At 32.6% G+C, this 22,033-nt stretch overlaps 1 protein-coding gene across 1 annotated transcript in view; it reads left to right on the top strand.

Annotated features, from left to right (window-relative positions):
* Positions 1 to 22,033, top strand: part of DCC (DCC netrin 1 receptor) — a 1,389,687-nt gene that overhangs the window by 1,135,411 nt on the left and 232,243 nt on the right. Inside the window, exons 14-15 of the mRNA XM_031946063.1 lie at positions 7,196 to 7,306; positions 20,391 to 20,585. Coding sequence (XP_031801923.1) covers positions 7,196 to 7,306; positions 20,391 to 20,585 — 306 coding nt within the window. The remainder of the gene's footprint in view (positions 1 to 7,195; positions 7,307 to 20,390; positions 20,586 to 22,033) is intronic.

Here is a 22,033-nt window from a genome sequence, read left to right as displayed (position 1 = left end):
CCTCTAAGATTTTTTGTAAGGCTAAATAAAATGAGATGCTATTTGTAAAGTTCTTTGAAAACCTTAACACATTATGTAAATGTTCATCATCATTATCATAATCATTGTAAAATGAGTTTTTTATTTTTTTTAATATGGAAACTGATTTGCAGGTTGGCATTTGCTGGTGCTTTTATCAGTCTTTTGTTTGTTTGTTTATTAAAAAAAAAAAAAAAAAAAAAAAAAAAAAACACCCTCCATGATTCCCAATCCTCTTTCCTGAATCCTTGGAATCTATCCTCTCTGAGATATATAAAAAAGAAATCTCTGGATATCTATAAAATAATCTCTCCTCATCTTCTCTCACTCTTATCCCATGTTTTAGATTTGTGGTCCCTGAGAGCCCAACTGCTGTCCCAGATGGAATTCCATCTGATTCAGTCCTGGTGACACTTGTTCACAGAATGCTTGAGGTGCTAAGGCATTATTACAGATGAGAACAGATTACTACAGAAATCAGTAGAGTTATTACATTTCATGACAATTATTTTTCTTCCTCCTTCATAGATTAATAATAGTTTCAGGTTGTTCTAGCATTGTTCTCTGAAGATCTATTTATTCCTCAAATAATTTGCCTTGGTTTGTTGTAAATGAGGTTGTTGTTGATCTCAAAGAGATCCAAAATGACAAATAGAATCCAGTTACGGTGTGTCTGATTGTGACTGATCAGACCAGTACAAGTTCTGAATGCTCTGTAACAGGTTGGACACAAATAGTCCTTATGAACATATGGGGTAGTTTCTCAAACTTAACATTGTGTTGAGGTTCAAAAGGGAAACCCCAAAAGTTTGGAGCTTGCAGACTGATGTTGCAAGGTGTCTCAAAAGAATTTGCAGGCTTGAACCCATCTCCAAGTCAAAGGGCAAAGTTTATTGCAATTATAATGCCAATTGAAACTAGCTAAATTCTAAGAGAATTTAGCAAAGAACCTGGAGAAAGAAGATAAATTTGTAAGAAAAGACTGAGAGATCTGGTTCTTCAAGTCGCTGAGATGCTAATTTTATGACTTAGAGGTAGAATTGAGGAATAATTTAGTATGCACCAGACTATTTGTCTCAGATAATGTTATCACTGATCAACAGGTAGTTATCTCCCAGTCAGCAAAGCTTCTAGGTCTTTATTATAGTGTATTTTAGGCTTGGAAACTTTAGGATTACTGACAACTAGATTGTTAGAACAATAGTATTTCTAAATACAGGGAGCCTCAGAATTAATGCAACATATCTTATCTGCATCAAACTGCATCTTATCAATAGTAACTGTCCTTTTCCCTAATACTTTAAAAATAGCCTTTAGTTTCTACATCCCTGGATTTAACAAGTAGATTCAGTGTTTTCTGGCTGAAATTTTTGTTTGTTTTGAATCAAGATCTACTAACTGATCCAAGAACTTTCTTTTTTTCATTTCTATGAAATATTCATGAGAAGGATCTATATACCCAATAAAAGTATCCTTAATGAAAATTTTTAAAAATGAATAAGCTTTAGGCAAGGTTTCAAAAGGAAATTTATATAGCAAACCATATGTTTATAATCACAAACTACATATATTAGATCCTACTATATAATTTTTCTAAAAATGAATTTAAGTTAACAGAACAAGGGCATCCTGGCAAGAATACTGCAGACAATATAATTCTACATATACATTAAAATCTACAAAACATTATGGAAAATGTAACTATAAAAATATGTTCTGTTAGACTTATACTCTTGACACTGAAAATTAGATATCAAGGAAAATTTATTAAAGAAGAATCTTAAGAAATCATTTTAAAGTTTCTGATCAGAAGCTGACCCCACTCCTCTTTGGAAGGAGTGAATAGTGAGAATAGAAGCAGGAGAAGCTTTATACTTGCTAGTTTGGCACAGTCCCTCCCTTCAGAGAAAGGATTGGTTCATTCCTTCCAGGTTACAATCTTTCTGAGAAACACACTACATGGTTTCCCCTAAATATGGTCCCCCTTCTTCATCATACATCTCTTGTTCAAAAATGGCAGAAAACTCCTCCAAAGAGGTGTATTGTTTAATATTTAATTAGCCTATTAAATTTGTGGTTTTCTTAAAATCATAAGAGTCTGGCTGAATCCATCTGTGTCTTCCTAGCTCCCCAATTTCTTGTTTGCTTAAGATTTCTATTGAATATTTAATTATTCTGTGCTCTTTCTTCCTTCCCCTTTCTCCCTTTCTTCTTTCTTTTCCTTATGGCTCCCTGCCTTTCCTCCTTCCCTTCCCTCTCTCTGTCCACATAGGGTATCATAGCCTTTCCTTAAATCTTTTTTTTATTATTATTATTTTGAATCTCTGAACCCTCCAAAGATGCTTTGGGGTTTACTGGCTAGATATTTTCCTTAAAAGGGAATCAAAATCACTCTGATGCTCATTGACTGAGATCCCAAGCCATTGTTTGGGTCATGAATGATTCAGATTGAATGCAAATAGTAATTATTTCTGCTTTGGCCAGAAACCCTGATGGTCTTCCTCTCCCAGATTTATTTATTTAGATGTTTTTAAAGTAGGTAAAATAGATTCTCTGCCTCAATTGCTACCCAGCCTTAATCACTATATAATAATGGCCTCAGTCAGACTGAGTCCTATTGAATACCTTAGCTTAAAAAGACCAAGATCTCTCATTGCATTGAGGACCATTTCCAGTCACCCTGATCTATATCTGGCCATTGGACCCAGGTGGCTCTGGAAGGGAAAGTTGAAAAGGTGACCTTGCACAGTCCTCCCTCACTTAAATCTTAATTTACTTACATGTCACAGCATCACTTCTCTAATGGCATGGTCTTCTTAAGGAATGAAGAAAAAACAACCACAACAACAGCAAGATATATGTTCTTCTAAAGTTTTAGCTAGTATCATAAAATATATTTTGTGTTAGTTGCAAGCAAAGAAGTATTTCTTTTTTAAAAAGCACCACCAGATAGATCTATTCAGATGAGCAAATGGATTAATTGCATTGAGTTATACAGCATTGCAAAGTTAATGCTTAAAACCACAGCAATTTAAAAAATAATTTAAATCTATTTGCTATGGGGGTAAATACATACTATCTTCAGACTATTATATAGAGCTGGACCAGTTCAGAAATTTAATTCATAAATTTATGAAACTTAAGCAGAGGTTCTTGAACAGAGTAGCCTCCAAACACAATGCTTAGAAAATGATAAATTTTGTGCCCTTTGAATTTTTCAAGCATCAGTGTATATGACCCCTAAATATAACCTAATAGGGATTCATTTCAGGTAAGACTTGATGGCCTCAGTGATCCTTTCCAACTCTACAATTCTAAAAATTGTTGATAGATAGTAAATGCCAATTAAATATATACTATATGAAATTTACCCTGGAATTCTCAAATCCATAGGGTTCTTCTTCCATAAAATGATTTCTATTCTACTATCTTACCTTATGATTCATCCACTGTTCTGTGCTTCCATGTTACCACTCTTTCTGCTCATATCTCCTAAGTTCCATTGCTCAAAGATCTGACTTCCATTTCAATATCAAAATAAAAAAAAGTATATTACTTTGACAGTTATTAATTTCCCAGGCTGACTTTTCTTCGTGTATATCTGTATGTGTATGTGTGATGCCCATCCATTTAAAGCTATCTTTCAACTCTAAATCCACTGCAGCCATATAACTCTCATTGCTACCACCCCCATTCCTCTCCATGACAATATCCAACTTTAAATGGAAATGGATTGGCATATTCTTTCCCTTGTATGTCAGATATCCCTCCTCTCCTCTCAAACACTTGAAGATCTACCTTCTCTTCCTCCTAAGGTATGTATGAAAAACTGAGTTAGCTACTTTCACCTCTTTAATTTACTATGCAAACTTCCCAAATTCTTCATCTGAGTATCTCCCTCAATTTTGAAACTTCTTAAAACAACCATTTAGGTCTGTAATCCTGGAGAAACTTGAGACAAGATAGAGATTAGAGAGTTTTTAATATTTTACTTATTGGAGACTGGATCGGACTCTTATCTCAAAGTATCCAGTATTGAATGTGAAACTCCAAGAATTTTACAGGACTTCATTGAGAAGAGAAACAAAGGCAGAAGGCAGAGAGTGGGAATTTTCAGGGATGGACCATAAATTCAGTTCTGACATGTTGGGGGTGAGAACTATAAATTCTTACTAATTGGGAGTTAAGAAGGTAGTCAAAGTAGAGCCAGGAAGTCTAGAGAGATAGAGGTAGAGGGTGTCAATTAGGTATCTGAAATAGGGCATCTGGAGTCTTCTCTTTTGGAATGCCAGAGTGGCCAGATCTCTAAGGCTCTAATTATCTCAGCCCTAATGAACAGAAAAAGGGGAGAGAGGGGCATAGAATACTTACTCAGGAAAATTGAGATATTATAATTCAGGGAAACTAATGCAAGGAAACTGAGGTAGAACAATTCAAGAGACTGTGGCATAACAGATCAACAGAATGTTTTAAATCAGATATATTAAAAAACTACAAATCTCAAAACCCTATTGAATTTTCTTTCTTTCTTTTCTTCTAGTCTTTCTAGACTAACCAGAAGAATACAAATTTAAAATAAAAGGTATATAACTAAATAACATAGTCAAACAAATCTTCATTTCTCCATTTACTAAAGGGGACATCCATTTCCCCACAAATTTTCAGAAAAAGCAAAATTTATATTTTGATACTGTGTCTAGATTTTATCCCTTTCTTTTATCTTTTTCAAAACAGAGAAGAGGGAATTTACAGGCAATTTTCCATTTCTCAATTTGCTGTTCTGATTCTCCAATAAAAGTCAGAGAGGGGAAAATTGAATGCTTTATGGGTTATGGTAGTGTTTAAGTTGGGAAGGGACCCCAAAAGGTTGGGATCACAGACTGGTGTTGTGAGGTATCTTGAAAGAATTTTTAGGCTTGAAACCACATCCAAGTCAAGGGTCAAAGTTTATTGTAACTGTAGCACCAATTGAATCAGGCTAAATTCTGAAAGAATTTTTTTAAAGAGCCTGGAAAAAGGAGACACATTTATCCAGTTCTTCATGTCATTGATATGCTAATTTTATGGCCTAAATGTAGAACTGAGGAGTAGTCTCAGGAATTTGGTTATCATTGACCAGAAGATCTAGGACTATCCTAAAGTCAGAAGACTTTAGAATCATTGACAGATGTCAGAACAATAGTATTCTAAGATGAGAGAGTCTCAGGATCACTAATATATCTTCCCTAAATCCTAAAGGAAGAAATATTATTATATTCCTAGGCTAGAGGACTTTTACAGTCATTGAGACAGATTGCCAGAACAATAGCACTCTAGGCTGGTGGGGGGGGGGGACCTCCAGATCACAAATTCCAAAGCCAGAAGACTTTGGAATCACTGACAAATGGTGAAAACAGAAGCCCTCTAAGGTCAGGAGACCTTTAAATTATTGCTGTTTCCCCTAGAAGCTATAGTCCTTTTAGTAGGAAATCTGAAATTGCTAAACATTTTCTTGGAATCCAATGCCAAACCTGTAAAGCACACTTCTGGATGAGAACCACACCTGAAGGAAAAAGCTTCCCAATGCCATGTTAAGACATTTGCATGATATAGGTGAAGCTGAGGGATAAGGCTTCTAGGGGGGAGCCAAATCTCATCTCACTTTCCAAGGATCCTAGCAACATCTACTCTTGCCCTAAAAGAGATGAGCATCGTAAAATATAAATCCTTTTCATCCTCTACTTTTTCTTCAATTTAGAAAATCTTCTATGCTTCTGGGAATGTTACTATATTACAATTCCCAGACCTGACTTGAATTTCCTCTGCCAAAGACTACAGATCTCTGAACCTTAAAGGATACATAATATAGACTGTCTGTGCCTACTCAGAATTGAATTTTTTGTATACATATTTAGTTTATTTTTTAACTTACCTTGATCCATAGAGGTGTGACTTCCAGTTCTGTTGTCCAGCTTCTTAGTGTTTATTTCCATCTTGTTTTTCTTTTGTTTTCAATTTTTGAGGCTAAGAACTTTGTCATTTTAGTTTGAGATATACATTGCTTAGTAGATTTTATGTATTTATTTTAAAATTGCAGTAATTTATGAAATTGGTAGTATCTTAAATAGAGCACTGGGCCTATAGAGACAGAAAGACCTGAGTTAATAATCTGGCCTTAGACACTTACTAATAACTATATGACTCTGGAAAAGTCACTTAATCCTTTTTGACTTAATTTCTTCATCTGTAAAATGAGCTAAAAAAGAAAATGGCAAATGATTTTAGTAACTTTGATAAGAAAATCTCCATGAGGTTATGAGGAATAAGACAGGACTGAAACAACTGAGAAAAAAAAAAACAAAAAAAAAAAAAAACAATCAGTCAAATTAGAATTAGTTTTAAGCCAGAAAGAACTGATGTCTTTCAAGAAAAAAAGTGCATTTGATAGACTGTAAAATTTTTGTTTTCCTCCTTATACTGTTCAAAGCTGAATTTTATAATGAAATTAAACTAGTTCTTAATAGTAATTGGAACAAAGCAGTCTGCTTAAATAGTTGAAATTTGTTTCAAAGGACTAGAGGTTGAATATTTTCAATAGATAACTTTTTACTTTGTATCTCTATTCTTTTTGTTTTCTTCCCTTTTTTTTTTTCCCCTGAGGCAATGGGAGTTAAATGACTTGTCCAGAGTCACACAGCTAGAAAGTATTAACTATCTGAGACTACATTTGAACTCATGTCCTCCTGACTTCAGGGCTGGTGCTCTATCCACTGCATCACCTACCTGCCCCACTATTCTTTTCTCTCCCAAAAAATAATCAGCTATATTAGATAATTAGGCTATTTAAAAATTCCTTTGATTTTTAGATAGAGTCTTTCTGATTTAGAAAAAAAGTTGATCCTTGAATTTGTTACTGTGTTGATTGTTTTTTCATGGTTAATATTTCATGCCTTGAATAAATTGAGGGATATTTCATTAAGTATCTTGTTTTAGAAGTAGAAAACAACAAAATGTAATGAGTAGAAAAAGGATGCTGTTATGACCTTATTATTCTTTGTAAACAAACAAACAAATAAAAAGAAATAGATTTAAGTTAATGCTTTTTACTGCTTAATTAATGTTGTTATTGTTTTGACAACTCTGTTGGAAAGCCTTTTATTTAATGCTCCCTTTTCTTTGGATCTCATGATTTTCACAGGACTGGAAAAAGGAAGTCAATACAGTTTTCAAGTAGCAGCCATGACAGTCAATGGTACTGGTCCTTCTTCAGACTGGTATACAGCTGAGACACCAGAGAACGACCTTGATGGTAATTATATTTTTCTCTTGAAAACATCAACCTCTTCGACATCTTGCCTTAACTTTCAACCAGTGGAAAAAAAGGAGGAAAAAATCCCAAATTAAAGACAAGGACTTATTTCTACATTTCCTAGAGCACAAAGTTATACTGCTTATATTTGCCTATCAAATATCTCCTATGAAATAGAAAACAGTATAAGCATGTTGTTAAAGACAATTCTAAGATAAACCTGTTTTCTCAGAGAAGAAAATTGGCAATGTCAATGTCTTTAAAATGATCTCTCCCCTTCTAGTCTTTTCCTTATGATAATTGCTAAGATTTGGGATAATGATGAAGAAATTTAATTGTTTTGGAATTTAAGTGGTATTATAAGAAGTCATGCATTTTCTGGATCATTCTTAAGATATTGATACATAATTGGTACATAATAATAATACATAAGGCATGTACATGATATAGTCATTAATAATATATGCTGCCATTCCTTTCCTTTGCCTTAGATGAAACAATTTATCAATAGAACCAGCTTATGTTATGCATATTAATGATTGTCTTGAGGTACTCATATATAGAAGTGAAGTATTCAGGTTTGTTAAAGGAATCTGTTATAAGAGTAACAGAACATGGAGATTTCCAAATGACAGCATGAAATACAGTTGTCAAAGTTAACAAAATTACCAAAAATGAAATCAACCTTTTTGAGTAAAATTTGTGAGATAGATGGATTTGGAGTGTGCAGGCTGAGTGGGCCCCTCATAAGTAGATATAGTTGAGTTATTCAGGTTAATGAAGAAAGAATATGACTTCATATTTTTTTCTCTTTTTGTATGGAAAAAACAAGTTTCTTAATTACAAAGCAAGATGGCCATTAAAGTATTATGTGTAATGTCTTTCATGATATTGATCCATTTTCAGATATGATTTAGCTAAAATCATAATAGGAATTAAAATAATGGTGGCAAACCTGAGGCAGGTTAGAAAAATTATGTAAGGTGATAATGTTATCCCTTCCATTAATGAAGCCTACTACTTTAGCTACTTTGAGATTCACATTCAATTTACTCCAACCCTGTAATTTACTAAAATCCCCAGATTTTTTCATATCAGATATTTTGAACCACCTCTTTTTCATCATATATTTTTGCAGTTTCTTTTTAAGACAAAATTATGATTTTAATTACTCAACTAATTTTTTTTTTTCTGACCAGCTTTGGTACATTGTTCTTGCCTTCTTTTTTCTCTTTTTAATGTATATATTTATTTAAAATAGAAAAACAAGATAGGAAAAGGAAAAAAAATGTCATATTCCCAGCAAAACAACCTAGAGGATTTCAGATATATAATAATAAATTTCCATTTCAAAAAAAATCATATGTAATAATAGAAGATGTGGTATTCATAACTGTGCATCTTTTCTTTGATTCACTGTAGGTTTTCTTCTATTCTCTGCTGTGCAGTTTTTACTTTATTTTTTCCCCCTTTTTTCACTGCCCCTACCACCCTCAAGAAGGGTGAAGTTAAGCACAGGTATATTTATGTATTCACACATATGATATATAATATAATAAATACATACACATATACACATCCACACATATATAGAAACACACACATATACACATGTGCCTACATACATAATACATAAATATATAAACACATATACATGTAAAACAGTATTAATATGATGACATACAATATAGATTTCTTCCTTGATGAATCATTTTTTAAGTTTAGATTTGTCTAAGATCAATTGTTACTACCTCTCCTTTTTTCCTAATAAATTCTACTCCTGATCATCATTATTGTGTTTGTATATATATCTTATTTCTTATCCCTCCTAACTCTTCTACTTTACTTCTACATTTTTTATTTTTTATTTTTTACTTTGCTTTTTAACTTGCCTTGCTATTACTTAACCTTCCTACTGACCCTATCATGGATTCCTCCCTTATATGCTTCCTCAACTTTTTCTTTCCTCTTTATCCCACTCCCATCAACCTAAACACCCTTCTTTCTTCCCACTTGATCCTATTTTCCCCTTTCCTTACCTCTTTATCCCTTTTCCTATTATCTATACACCTTACCACACTTGTTGATTTACATAACCTTCTATACTACACATTAATCTGTTTCCTCCCCCCTTATTCTTTATAGATTTTGGATGTTATTATACCCTTCTTGGTATACATGTGTATATTGTTCCCTCTTTTATTGTGTTCAGATTTATTAGACAAAATCCTGAAAATCTGACAATTTATTAAATTTTCATTTTTTCATTCAATATTATTCTTAATTTTACTGGATATAATGTTTTTGGCTGCAATCTTAGTTTGTTTGATTTTCATTATATTGTATTTCAGGACCTGTGGTTTTTTATTGTAGCTGCTGATAAATCCTGTACAATTCTTATTATAGCTCCAACATATTTAAATTATATTTTTATTGCTGCTACTGCTGCTACTATTGTTGCTTATAAAATTTTTTCTTCCATCTGAATGTTTAGAAATTAAGCAATGACATTTCTATATTTTCCCTGTAGGATCTTTTTGAGGTGTTGATTTATAGATTTTTATTTGTACTTTCTCCTGTTTTTCTATCACTTAAAGACAATTTTCTTGAATTATTTCTTGTATTATCGAGTCAAGGTTCTTTTTTGGGTTACAGCTTTAAGTTAGTCCAATTATTCTTATTTCCTCTCCTTGATCTGTTTTCCAGATCTATTGTTTTTCTTATAAGATGTTTGACATTCTCTTATATTTTTCATTTTTTTATATTTTGTTTTATTATTTCTTGGTTTCTTATAACTTCACTGGATTCCTCTTACCCAATTCTAATTTTCAAAGAGCTATTTTCTTCTTTAAGACCCTGGATTTCTGTCTCTAGTGGTTTGATTTTCTTTTCATAATCTTTTTGATTTTCTTGGATCAGTGTTTTCCTCTCCATCTCTCATTTGGTTTTTAAAGTCTTTTTTGAGTTCTTCTATAAATTATTTTTCAACAGGAAGCCATTTAAGATTGCTCTTCAGGATAGAGGCCTTTTATATTTCAGTATCCATCTCTGAAGATGAACCTCAGTATTCCCTATTTCCATAGTAACCTTTTATGGTTGGATTCTTTCTCCTTTGCATGCTTATTTAAAAAAAAAAATTAATGATGTAATCACCTTTAGTATTGGTATGGGAAGGATGGAGCCTCTGGCTACTTTAATTTTCCCCTCTGTTCTGGAACTCAAAAAAAAAAAAAAATTACCCTCTTATAAGTACCTACAACAAGCAGCTTCCCTGCCCTACTGCTTCTATATTCTCTAGGTATGTTGGTTCCTTCTTTTTCAAAGTAGCATTTCAGCAGAAAAGCTGCTAACAGAATTTCTTGTTAGCAGACGTTCCTCAATCTTTCCCAACTTAAAAGTTGAAGTCTCAAGTATTTAGAGAGGTGAAAACTCCTGTGTTTCCTGCTGAGATTATATCAAAACCAGGATACCTCAAACACTTGGTTTTTGCTGTTTCATTGGAATTAACCTGGAGATGTTTACACTTCACACCAGTTACTCCATGCTGGAGTCTATTTTAGGGTTTCAAAGTTATCCCAGGAGGATCACTGTTCTGTCCCAAATTTTATTTGTTTATCACTAGTCTTTGTCCAGAAGCACAATTTTGTTTTGTTTGTCTGTGGGAGAAATTTGTTTGGAGTTTTCTGACCTATTCTGCTGTCTTCTCATGATCCTCCCCTAATTTTTTCCCTTTTTTAATGCCATTTCTAAAATTCAATGTGTTAGCTATTATTCCCAGTTATGTATCACCTGGAAATTTCATGAACAAATCATCCATGCCTCCATTTTCATCATTCATTAGAGCAAACAAAAACCAAAAACTTTGAAATGAGGTCTGAAAAGAGATCCCTAGAATATCCCATTATAATCTTTCTTCAGATTGATTACAAGCCATTAATCACTTCAATAATGTTTCATTATGAGCTGGTTTTTTAAATTATTATTTTTTTCCTGAGGCTTGGGGTTAAATCACTTGCCTAGGGTCACACAGCTAGGAAGTGTTAAGTGTTAAGTTAAGTGGTCAAATTTGAATTCAGGACCTCCTAACTTCAGGGCTAGTACTCTATCCACTGCACTAACTAGCTGCCCCTGTTATGAGTTGCTTTAATGAAATAAAGACCTTGAAGGATGAATAAAAATTTGACAGAGAGAACTAGGGTTTGGGAAGGAGTAGGGTCAATGGTCAGGAAAGAATATAGACTATCACTTATAGAACATCTTTAACAAATACTAGTTGTTAGTGATTGTTTTTAACACCTTTAATTCTATCTTCTTCCTTATATGCATTTTCCTTTTTTTCAATTCAACTCTTTTTAGGACTTAAGCATCCTTTTACACCTCAAGTTCTTGTCATGTACACACTTTTTCTTTTACTTTCTTAGTTAAAGTAGTGAATAAATTCACATCCATGGCCAAAATGAGTACTATAGGTATAGAATGGTACCTACTAACATCATACAAAGTTAAAATTGGGCAAGCTAGTGAAATTACAAGTAAAGTTGATAGCATAAATAATGATTTGTAACATCAAATAACATAGACAAAGAAAGTAAGAAAATTTAAAAAGTAAAAGGGAAAACATGACTGCTTACTGTGTCTACCATGTATGGTAATGGCTTATTTGCCAGACTAAACAGACCTGCTCTTTGAGAAATGTGAATAATATTTGAATTTCATTGGTGATGTTTATTGCCCTGACTAGTTATGTTATTTTTCCCTACTTCCACTAATAACTTTCTGAACTAACTTCATTTCCCCCCTTTCTTTTGGCTCCTTATTCTTGAAAGCTTAAAAAATATTTGCCACCACTGACACCAAGATCTTACTATTTGGATATGATTGTTGTATGATCCTAGTAGTTGGACTAAGACAAATTTAGTAGGCAGGGGAGATTTTCCAATAGATGCCAGCACTTCCCTCAACTTATATTAATATACTCCAATGAGTATCCAACAATGAATATTGTTCCTATTCAACTCCCTCAGGGAAATACAGGTAACATGATGTGGTAAAAAATAATCACAAAACATCAATTTTAATCCAGATACCACCACTTGATTTCCTTATCTAGAAAATAATCTAACAAGCTCTACACCTTTCATTAATGCAAAATATTCCTTCAAGCTAAGCATATTTCCTATTATTGTTTTTTAATTAATTCTTTAGTTGTTCCATTTTCAATCTTTAAGTGTCAAGATGAGAAGTATTTCTTTTTATCCATATTCTTAGAAAAGCAAAAATGACTCTTGTTGGGAGTTCTCCCCATAAAATCCTCTAAGTCCTTGTGAATTATGGGGAAAAGATCTGACCTTGGCAACCAAATGAATTATGTGAATAATGTGAGTTATTCTGCAATGAAAGTGATTTGAAGTATTATAACACTGGGCATGCACTTTTCTACTACTGTGTCTTTTTGCAAACCCAAGGGAGTCATCTACATATTACTCTGGCCACCCAGGCTCTTAGAACAGCTAAATAAGTTTTGCTCTCAAAAGTTACAAACTTATTAGGTCCATTTTCTCATCTTTTCTTATGATTTCTCTTTTTAACTAGTTCCTTGGCAAAAGCCATGAAAAGATAACCTGCATCATTCTAGAGTCCCCACTAATCCCTCTGTCAGAGAGGGAAAAATCTTCTGAGGTTCTTTAACAAAACTGAAACAATTTCTATTAACATTCACCATACCAAAAGAGCTTGGCTTGGAATCTTTTGTTAGCTAAACAATGAGAGCAAGAGTGTTTTGAATTTCACAAATGGTCTTTAAAAAATAAATCTAGCCCAGGAACCCAAATTATCTTGTAAACTTTCAGCATTTAAAATTAAGAACAAAAATAACAACAACCTAATCCCTATATATTGGCCTTTTAATTATAATGTTTTGTTAAAGCAATTATAAATCCAAATATCATATTATATTCATTGTCTCCTGGAAAACGTGCATCTTCTTACTGAAAATTGTAAAGTTTTAAAATATTTATTTTTTGCTCTAAAATTTTCAGCTCTTAAAAAATGTGAAAGCTTAGTTTCCCCTGAAGAATCTTACTTAAATAGCTTAAAGGAGAATGTTAAATTATCTGATTGAATTTGGAAGATGTGCTCCAGGAAAATGGGCTTGAAATCACCTACTATTTCTGTCTTTAAGTGAACAAATGGGAACAGTTGTACACACAATCAGTTGTGATGTAGCTTAACTGAAGTTCTACATTTTCTACATTAGTCTGGAAGAAGATAAATTAAATTTGCTGGTTAGTGGGTTATGAAATGTAGCAGTGATGGGAAAACTTTGGGAATGAATGGATTTGTTCCTAATCTAATGCCATTCCACCACCCAGATTAGTAGAAATGTTAATGAGTCTTATTATGATATTCAGTTATCTGATATGAAGTCTCTATATAAATGCATTTCTTCTGAGAACTGAAATGGACGTGCATCCCTGAGATTAGTATGTTCTAATATACAGCCTGGTTACTTTCTATGAATATGGATTTGAATAGAAGTGCATCACAAATGAGTTACTGAATGTTAGTTAAATACATAATATAAATGAAATACAAGATGATGTGTCTACCCTCTATACCCACTGCATAGTGAAACTGGCATATGTATTCTCATGTTTTAGACATCAGCAAAATGCTGAGGAAAGAGCACAAGAAAATATAAAATGCCAAGTAAATATGTCATTGGGAAGAATTGAAGAACATATGAAGTAAAGTTTTATAATCAGGTGGAACATTAAACTCGTAATATTCCTGGAGTTACCTAGAGAAAAGTTTCAAATGAATAATTTGCTGGCAAAACTGAAAATGATTTTGAAGTTCTGATTCATTCAAGATTCTGATAAAGATCAAAAGATTGAGAATCACTCAATGAAGTTTCCCTTTGATTTTGTTTTGGTTTAGTTCTGATAGGCTAAAAGACAAGCAGTCAATTTACATTTTCTTCCTAATAGTTTTGCCCTATATCCAAAGCCAAATAGATGGTGAAAGACTAGAAACTGAGGATGAAACATGATTCTAGGGGAAAAAAAAACTATCAAAGAAATTATAGAATAGGTCTATCCTCTGCCCAGAGATAATCAAGAAAAAATGGATTTCCACAGATATTAAACTTGAGAGTAAGTTTCAATTAAGACTGAGGGGAGCAAAGGAAAGAGGGAGAAAAAGAGGAGGGGGAAGGAGGGAGGAAGGGATGAAGAGAGAAAGAAAAAGAGAGATAAGTAAAGAGAGTAAGAGAGAGGGGAAGAGAGAAAGACAAGGAAGAGAGAAGGCAGGAAATAGGGAGAGAAGAGAGACACAGAGACAGAGACAAGCTTAAAGTACTGGCTTTGGTGCCAGGAAACTTTGGATTCAAATTCTAACAGACACATTTACTAGCTATGGGATCTTTCTGTGGCATAATTTCTTAATCTATTAAATCAGTGGCCTATAAAATCCTTTTCACTTTTAAAACTGTGTTCTCATGTATTGAATTCAAGGGAATTTTGATATTATTATTGTAATAACTGTCTCTCTCATAGAATCTCAGAGTAAAAAGGCACATCAACCTGTACTTGACTAAGAATGGTCTCTACAATATCATCCCAAAGTGATTATCCAATATTTTGTTAAATATTTGAGTGATAGGAAATCCTCTACTGTTGAAGATAGTATATTTTACTTTTCAATAACTGATTATCAGAAAGATTATTTTTACATTGCATGAAAATCTGTTTTTATTTTTTTGCTACATCCATATGTTCATCCACATTCTTCTACTTAGGCACTATATTCAATGCTCTCACATGATAGTCCTTTAAATATTTAAAGTCATCTGTAATGTCCCCACTAAGTCTTCTCTGATCTAGGGGAAATATCCCTAGATTCATGAACTAATCACCATGTGGTATTACCCTGAGACATTTGGTCATTCTAGTCATCTTGTCTTCTTCTTTTTGATGCCATCCAGTTTATTAATGTGTTTCTTAAAAGTCATGCTCAATACTGAAATAGTATTCCATATGACATCTTACCTTGACCGCATACTGTAGAATTAGTGTCACCAGTTTCCTGAATAATATGATCCTTCTAATGAGTCTAATGATCCTTCTTAGATAACATTTTTTGGCTGACACATTGAACTAAAGATTTATGTTGAAAATCCAACATATCACAACACTAAAATAGTTTTAATGATGCTGTCTACTTACTCCTTTGATATTTTGTGAAATTTATTTTGAAGGCAAGTTATATATAATTTCAATTATTTTCCTTTTAAATTCTTATTTTTCTTAATTCTTAGCCTAATTATTTGTTTCTAGAGATCTTTTTGAAACTTGACTCTTCTGTGAAATATATTAGCTCATGCTTTCGAACTTGACATACCCTTCAATTGTGATAAAAATTATTGATGTCTTTGTCCAACTAATTAATAAAGATGTTATTAAATTTATCATAATTTAGTTCGAAATAGTGAGTAATGAATGCTTTCTACTCAATTTTTTTCATAGATTAAAGAAGAAATTACCCATAGGAATAATGATTGTATGTCAGATTTCACAAGAATAGAGGTTTGAAAATAGAAAAGTTCTTTAAAAAGATAGATACATTAATCTTAAATTAATTCGGATCAAAAATCTATTGAACTTTTTTCTACATTGCAACAAATTGTTGTTCTTTGGGGCTATGTATATGAGATTTATAAGTAAAATAGAATCTAAAGATAGAGAAATAAACAATAACTAAAAATAAAATATTACAATGTTAAAAGTAATCTAGGACTTTCATGTGATACTTAGGAAAATTAATATATGTTTTGAGTAAAAAAATGAATTAATCTAAAAATTGTCAAGAGCAAATTTGGGTATGAATAATAGTAAGAAAGTAAGAAGGTAACATTTAATGTTAATAAAAAGTTAATATGTAAAAATTATCAAGAGCAGATTTAGTGGAGAATATGATAAAATATGGTATAGGCAACTATGAATATAAGAAGCTAAGTGGACTGCAGAAATGGTTAAAGGGGTTTTAGAGGTTAGTAATCCAAGAGAAATAATGGCCATTGGTAAGAAAATGGAAAAGAGTAATGATGCAGGTCTTTCTAGAAAAAAATGAAGATATTAGTACATTTCTGAATTGACTGGATAGATAGAGTGTAGGTGGATCAACTGCCTTATACAATTCACAGTAGAGAAATATAGGCTATTAAGACCTGGAACAAAACTCTCACAAAATGGTCCATAAAATGCAGCACACTAAATGGAAAATGGGTGTATGAGTATCATTTAAAACTGACAGCTCTGCATTTCAGCACTACAGACAGCAGAAAGTGTCCTAGGAGTGATCATTTGAGTTACAAAGAACTAAGAGAAAATATTCTTTCTGGATACGTCACTCCTACAAATTAAAGAAGAAGCAAACTTTCCTTATTGTATTTTAATTCCTTCCAATTTCTATGTAAAAGCCCTTACCATAAAACAACATGGGGTGAGTTGAATAAAATAAGTCAACTAATCTAAGTATAGAATATCTGCAGTAGATAATACAGTATAGAATCCTAGTAGAAAATTGTACTTCATTAAATATCTATTCTCTGTATTTTATATGCTGTTTCCTTCTGCTAAAGGATCTAAAATCACTATTGTTTTTATTAAGATCTGTAAGGTATATGGTAGAGTTATTTTTCATGAGCAATTTAGAAGGTCAAGGAAATTTGAGTCAATCAATTATCTAGTGTATTTTATATGAACATTTTTGGAAAGAAAAAAAAAAAGGCTATGGTTATCACATGAACAATAACAAAGAAGCTGTCAACAAGGAAAGTGTTATATCTAAAGCAGGTCAAAACAGAGAAGTCAAAAGGCCCACAGAGTACTATAAAGAAAGATAAAAAATATAATTACTTGAATTCTGTCTCTCAGGAGACATTTTTTTTTTTTGGAAAAGAAATGCTTTGTTAAGAAACTTTGAACAAAAGTATTCTTTAGTTCCAAATTCCATAATTCAATGGTCCTAATTTTCATGTAGCCTTTATTTTTTTAATTACCTTAGAAATAAGGAATGTGCTTAGGACTGTGTTGTTTAACTTTTAAACAGTTGTTTTCAAAGTTTGTCCAAGCTTATGAAGCATTTAGATGTAATTTTTTTTCTCCTAGCCACTTTCTAAATTGCTTCTTTATAGTCCATTTCAGTACCAATTACATGAATTATCTAATCTTTTTTCGAGAAAACTTAGTAAAGGAAAATTGTTTTTTGTTTTGTTCATCTTAAGATTGAGATATATGACTGGAAGTAGGCCACCAAAAAGATATCTGGGATTCATCCAAGTCCTTAAAAAAATCTTTAAAAAACAGGTTATATATTCCAGAAGCCTTAGTTTCTATCATTTCTGGAAGCTCAGCATTTCTTCTAGCTTTAGGCCAAGGTTATTCATTGCATTCTGCACCATTGCCAGTTTTGACTTTTGTTTTCCCTCTGTGTTCCAATGATTAGAAAAAAGAAAGAAACTGATGATTTCACACAATTCTATTTCACTTAATTCAATTTACTTTCAAATCAAGACATTGCCCTTGTTATTTCATTGTTCCTTTTTGAGAACTGTGGACCACCAACAATAATTTGAGCTAAAAGGGGAAAATGAAAATTAAGGTGAAATGATCCACATTTTGAAGTTAGAATATAATAGTGTTTGAAAATAATATGTATGCATTGATATGCAGCAGGTAAGAGAGAGTTCTCTAATACTGGAAATGTTCACACAATGGTTTTATTACTACCTTTCCAAAATGCCATCTGGGTGATTTGCCTGATTCTATAATATTCTCGTAGTCAGTGATTCTAGGAATATTCACCCAGTCAAAAAACCTTTTATTAATCTACTGTATGTCAGGGACTGTGCCAAGTGTGAGGGATAAATGACAAAACTGAAGTATTACTTGCCTTCCAGAAGCTTTTACTCTATTTGAATAAAATATCCAGAGATAGTATTGTGAAATGCAATAAACCTAATACTAGAACTTATGTAATGTGATTTTGAATATCAGCTCTGTTACTAATTAGCTATATGAACATAAAAATGTAATTATTCTTTCTGCACTTCAATTTCCTCAACTTGAAAATCAAACTGGTTCAATGATGGATAGAAGCAGCTACACCCAAAGAAAAAACACTGGGAAATGAATGTAAACTGTTTGCATTTTTGTTTTTCTTCCTGGGTTATTTCTAACTTCTGAATCCAATTCTCCCTGTGCAACAAGAAAACTGTTTGGATCTGCACACATACATTGTATCTAGGATATACTAGGATATATTCAACATATATAGGACTGCTTGCCATCTAGGGGAAGGGGTGGAGGGGGGGAGGGAAAAATCAGAACAGAAGTGAGTGCAAGGGATAATGTTGTAAAAAAAAATTACCATGGCATGGATTCTGTCAATAAAAAGTTACTATAATAAAATAAAAAAAGAAAAAATAATTAAAAAAAAAAGAAAATCAAACTGGTGATATTCTCCATGTTTACTTCACTGGGGTTTGGTTATGAAAATCAAATGAGGATATTTGATATATTGAAATCCTTACTATGTTTTAGCTATGTAAAGATATAGTGCATAAACTGACTACTTTTGATAATGAATACTATTCAAATGTGTTCATTTAAATTGCCAGAGCACTGCTAGGATGATATGGTTGTTCAGGAGGGTAGCAAGGTGGGTTATTGTTTTTTTTTTTTTGTTTTTGTTTTTTCTGGAAACAAAGGCTTTTAAACACTTTTCTTCCTCTTCAGAAAGACATTGAATATTGTCATTTAAATGATCGTGCTTTTATATTGTTTAAAAGAAAATTGTGAATGCAAAACATTTAGTTTATTTCCTAAGTATAACACAAGGAAAAATCTGTTGCAGTTTCAATTATTCGTACAAAAGCTAAAAATGTGCTCAACAGAATTCATTGTGGAACCAATTAAGTACCAAGGACACTGGGGTTCCTTCTGTGATAGTGGGATTGAAAAGTATTAATCCTTCCTTTTCATCTCTTTTATTACTTTTCCCCAAGGTTTATAGTAGAAATACTTCACAAAGAATATGTGTCTTCTGCTGGCATTTATAGCAGTGTTTTGAGTCACTTTTTTTTTCCTATGATGCCTTTGCATATTATATCACAAGCTTCTTTAAGACAAGAAGAGAATAACTTAGTTTTTCTATTGTCCAAAAGACATAATACTATTCAGTTTCTTGAGAGAAGCAATTGGTATGCTACCTTCATTAACAACTTCATTAAAAATATTTCCATCTATCAGTGAAATAATGTCTTTTTTATTAAATATAAATCATGTTGAAGGGGTGAGTATAAAGGAAGGGCAGAAAAGATTAGGACTAAGTGTGTCTCATCATTTGATATCACATAAATGATCTAAAATCATCTTTGCCTACACATTTCATTTTGCTGTCTGTCAGAGTACAAGTGTACAATTTTTGCTTTGGTCAGAGTTTATGGAAGAAAGAAAAGTTGGATAGCTTTAACAATGAAAATATCATTTTCAGACAATTCAGGCTATTAATCAATTGTGTCACTAATAAAGACTACACACTCATTACATGTAATGTTTCTGTCAACAAATCCTTTAAAAATAGTCTGTATTTATTCTTCTTTGAAGTTAAACTAAAACAAATAACATATGGGGTAGGAAAATTTTCAGCCTTTCATTCCACATTCCAGTATCTGCACTGTGTCCATTGACATCAACCCAGATACTCCCATTGCTAATGATATCTGGAAAGAAAAAAATGAGCAAAATCAAACAACATTTCATGTTAGGATGGTGGTATATGTTACAATGATTGTGGACATAATTCACTATTCTTGATGCTAAAGAAATCAAACCATGGCAAAGTCAAACTCATTAAACAAATTGTGAGAACCTTACCTCATCAAAGTGTGATTCATACAATGACCAGGATGGCCTTCTGAATGCTTGGGGTATGAAATACATGGAGAAAATATAAAAATCAAATATATAGAAGATAAAAAGGCATAGAAATTATACTAATACTTATTTTATTTGAATTATAGAGTCCCAGGTTCCTGATCAACCAAGCTCTCTTCATGTCAGACCTCTGACCACCAGCATTGTAATGAGTTGGACCCCTCCCCTCAACCCAAACATTGTTGTCCGAGGGTACATCATTGGATATGGTGTGGGAAGCCCTTATGCAGAGACAGTACGTGTGGACAGCAAGCAACGGTACTATTCTATTGAAAAGCTAGGTAAGAGTCTATGAACTTTAGTCTTTGCTGAGAAAAATGCTTTGAACTGATTTTACTTCAATAATGGCCTTTTGAAATCAAGATTCATGACATGGATTTGCTGATAATAATGTTTTATAATCATTAGAACCTTTCCCCTCCTAGACATAATATTATTCATATGCCCTTTTTGTTTATCATACAATCTATTTGATATGAGTAATTATTACTTATTCATTTTTTTCAGTATTTAAATGGATATGTCATTTTCTCAATAGCAGTGTGTTATCTGACTGTATAGATCACCACTCATCTTGCCTTCTCATCCCATGTGTTTGTAATCTGTATTCTGTAAATCATCTACAACTGGTCTACCCAACCTACTGGTGATTTTCTCAGACATTCTTGATCTGTGGATACCACTACAGTGTAAAAGATGTTAATCTCTTTATTCTTTCTTCTGCCTAAATCATTAGCCCATCTCCTTTTTCAATCATATAACTTTTTGGTGACATTTTAGGCCATTTTTGGCCTGTAATTCATCACTGATGATTAATGGATTTATATAAGTTTAAAGTTGAGAGAGACTTCCTAGCTTTTCTTTTCTAGCTCATCAACAAATCTTGAATGTCACCTGAAGGAAATCTTTGTTGAGTGGTCATCCAGAATTTACTTGATACTCCATTTAAGGATTTCCAACAGCAGAAAAGTTACTACTCTCAGGAGAGCCCATTCAGGTTTTTAACATACCCAAGAGAGGTTTCTTTTTTTTTCCTTCTGAGCCAAAATCTACTTCTATGGATCCTTCTAATCTTATTTTCTACACTGAAAAAGCAAAGCCAAATAAATTTAATGCTTCTTTTTTTTTAATAGCCTTTTATTTACAGGATATATACATGGGTAACTTTACAGCATTAACAATTGCCAAACCTCTTGTTCCAATTTTTCACCTCTTACCCCCCACCCCTCCCCCAGATGGCAGGATGACCAGTAGATGTTAAGCACATTAAAATATAAATTAGATACACAATAAGTATACATGACCAAAACGTTATTTTGCTGTACAAAAAGAATCAGACTCTGAAATATTGCACAATTAGCTTGTGAAGGAAATCAAAAATGCAGGTGGCATAAATATAGGGATTGGGAATTCAATGTAATGGTTTTTAGTCATCTCCCAGAGTTCTTTCTCTGGGCATAGCTGGTTCAGTTCATTACTGCTTCATTGGAAATGATTTGGTTGATCTCGTTGCTGAGGATGGCCAGGTCCATCAGAACTGGTCCTCATATAGTATTGTTGTTGAAGTATATAATGATCTCCTGGTCCTGCTCATTTCACTCAGCATCAGTTCGTGTAAGTCTCTCCAGGCCTTTCTGAAATCATCCTGTTGGTCATATCTTATAGAACACTAATATTCCATAATATTCATATACCACAATTTATTCAGCCATTCTCCAACTGATGGACA

Source organism: Sarcophilus harrisii, chromosome 1 (assembly GCF_902635505.1).
Source record: "Sarcophilus harrisii chromosome 1, mSarHar1.11, whole genome shotgun sequence".
NCBI classification, from domain to species: Eukaryota; Metazoa; Chordata; class Mammalia; order Dasyuromorphia; family Dasyuridae; genus Sarcophilus; species Sarcophilus harrisii.
This window is presented reverse-complemented; position numbering and strand designations above follow the sequence as displayed.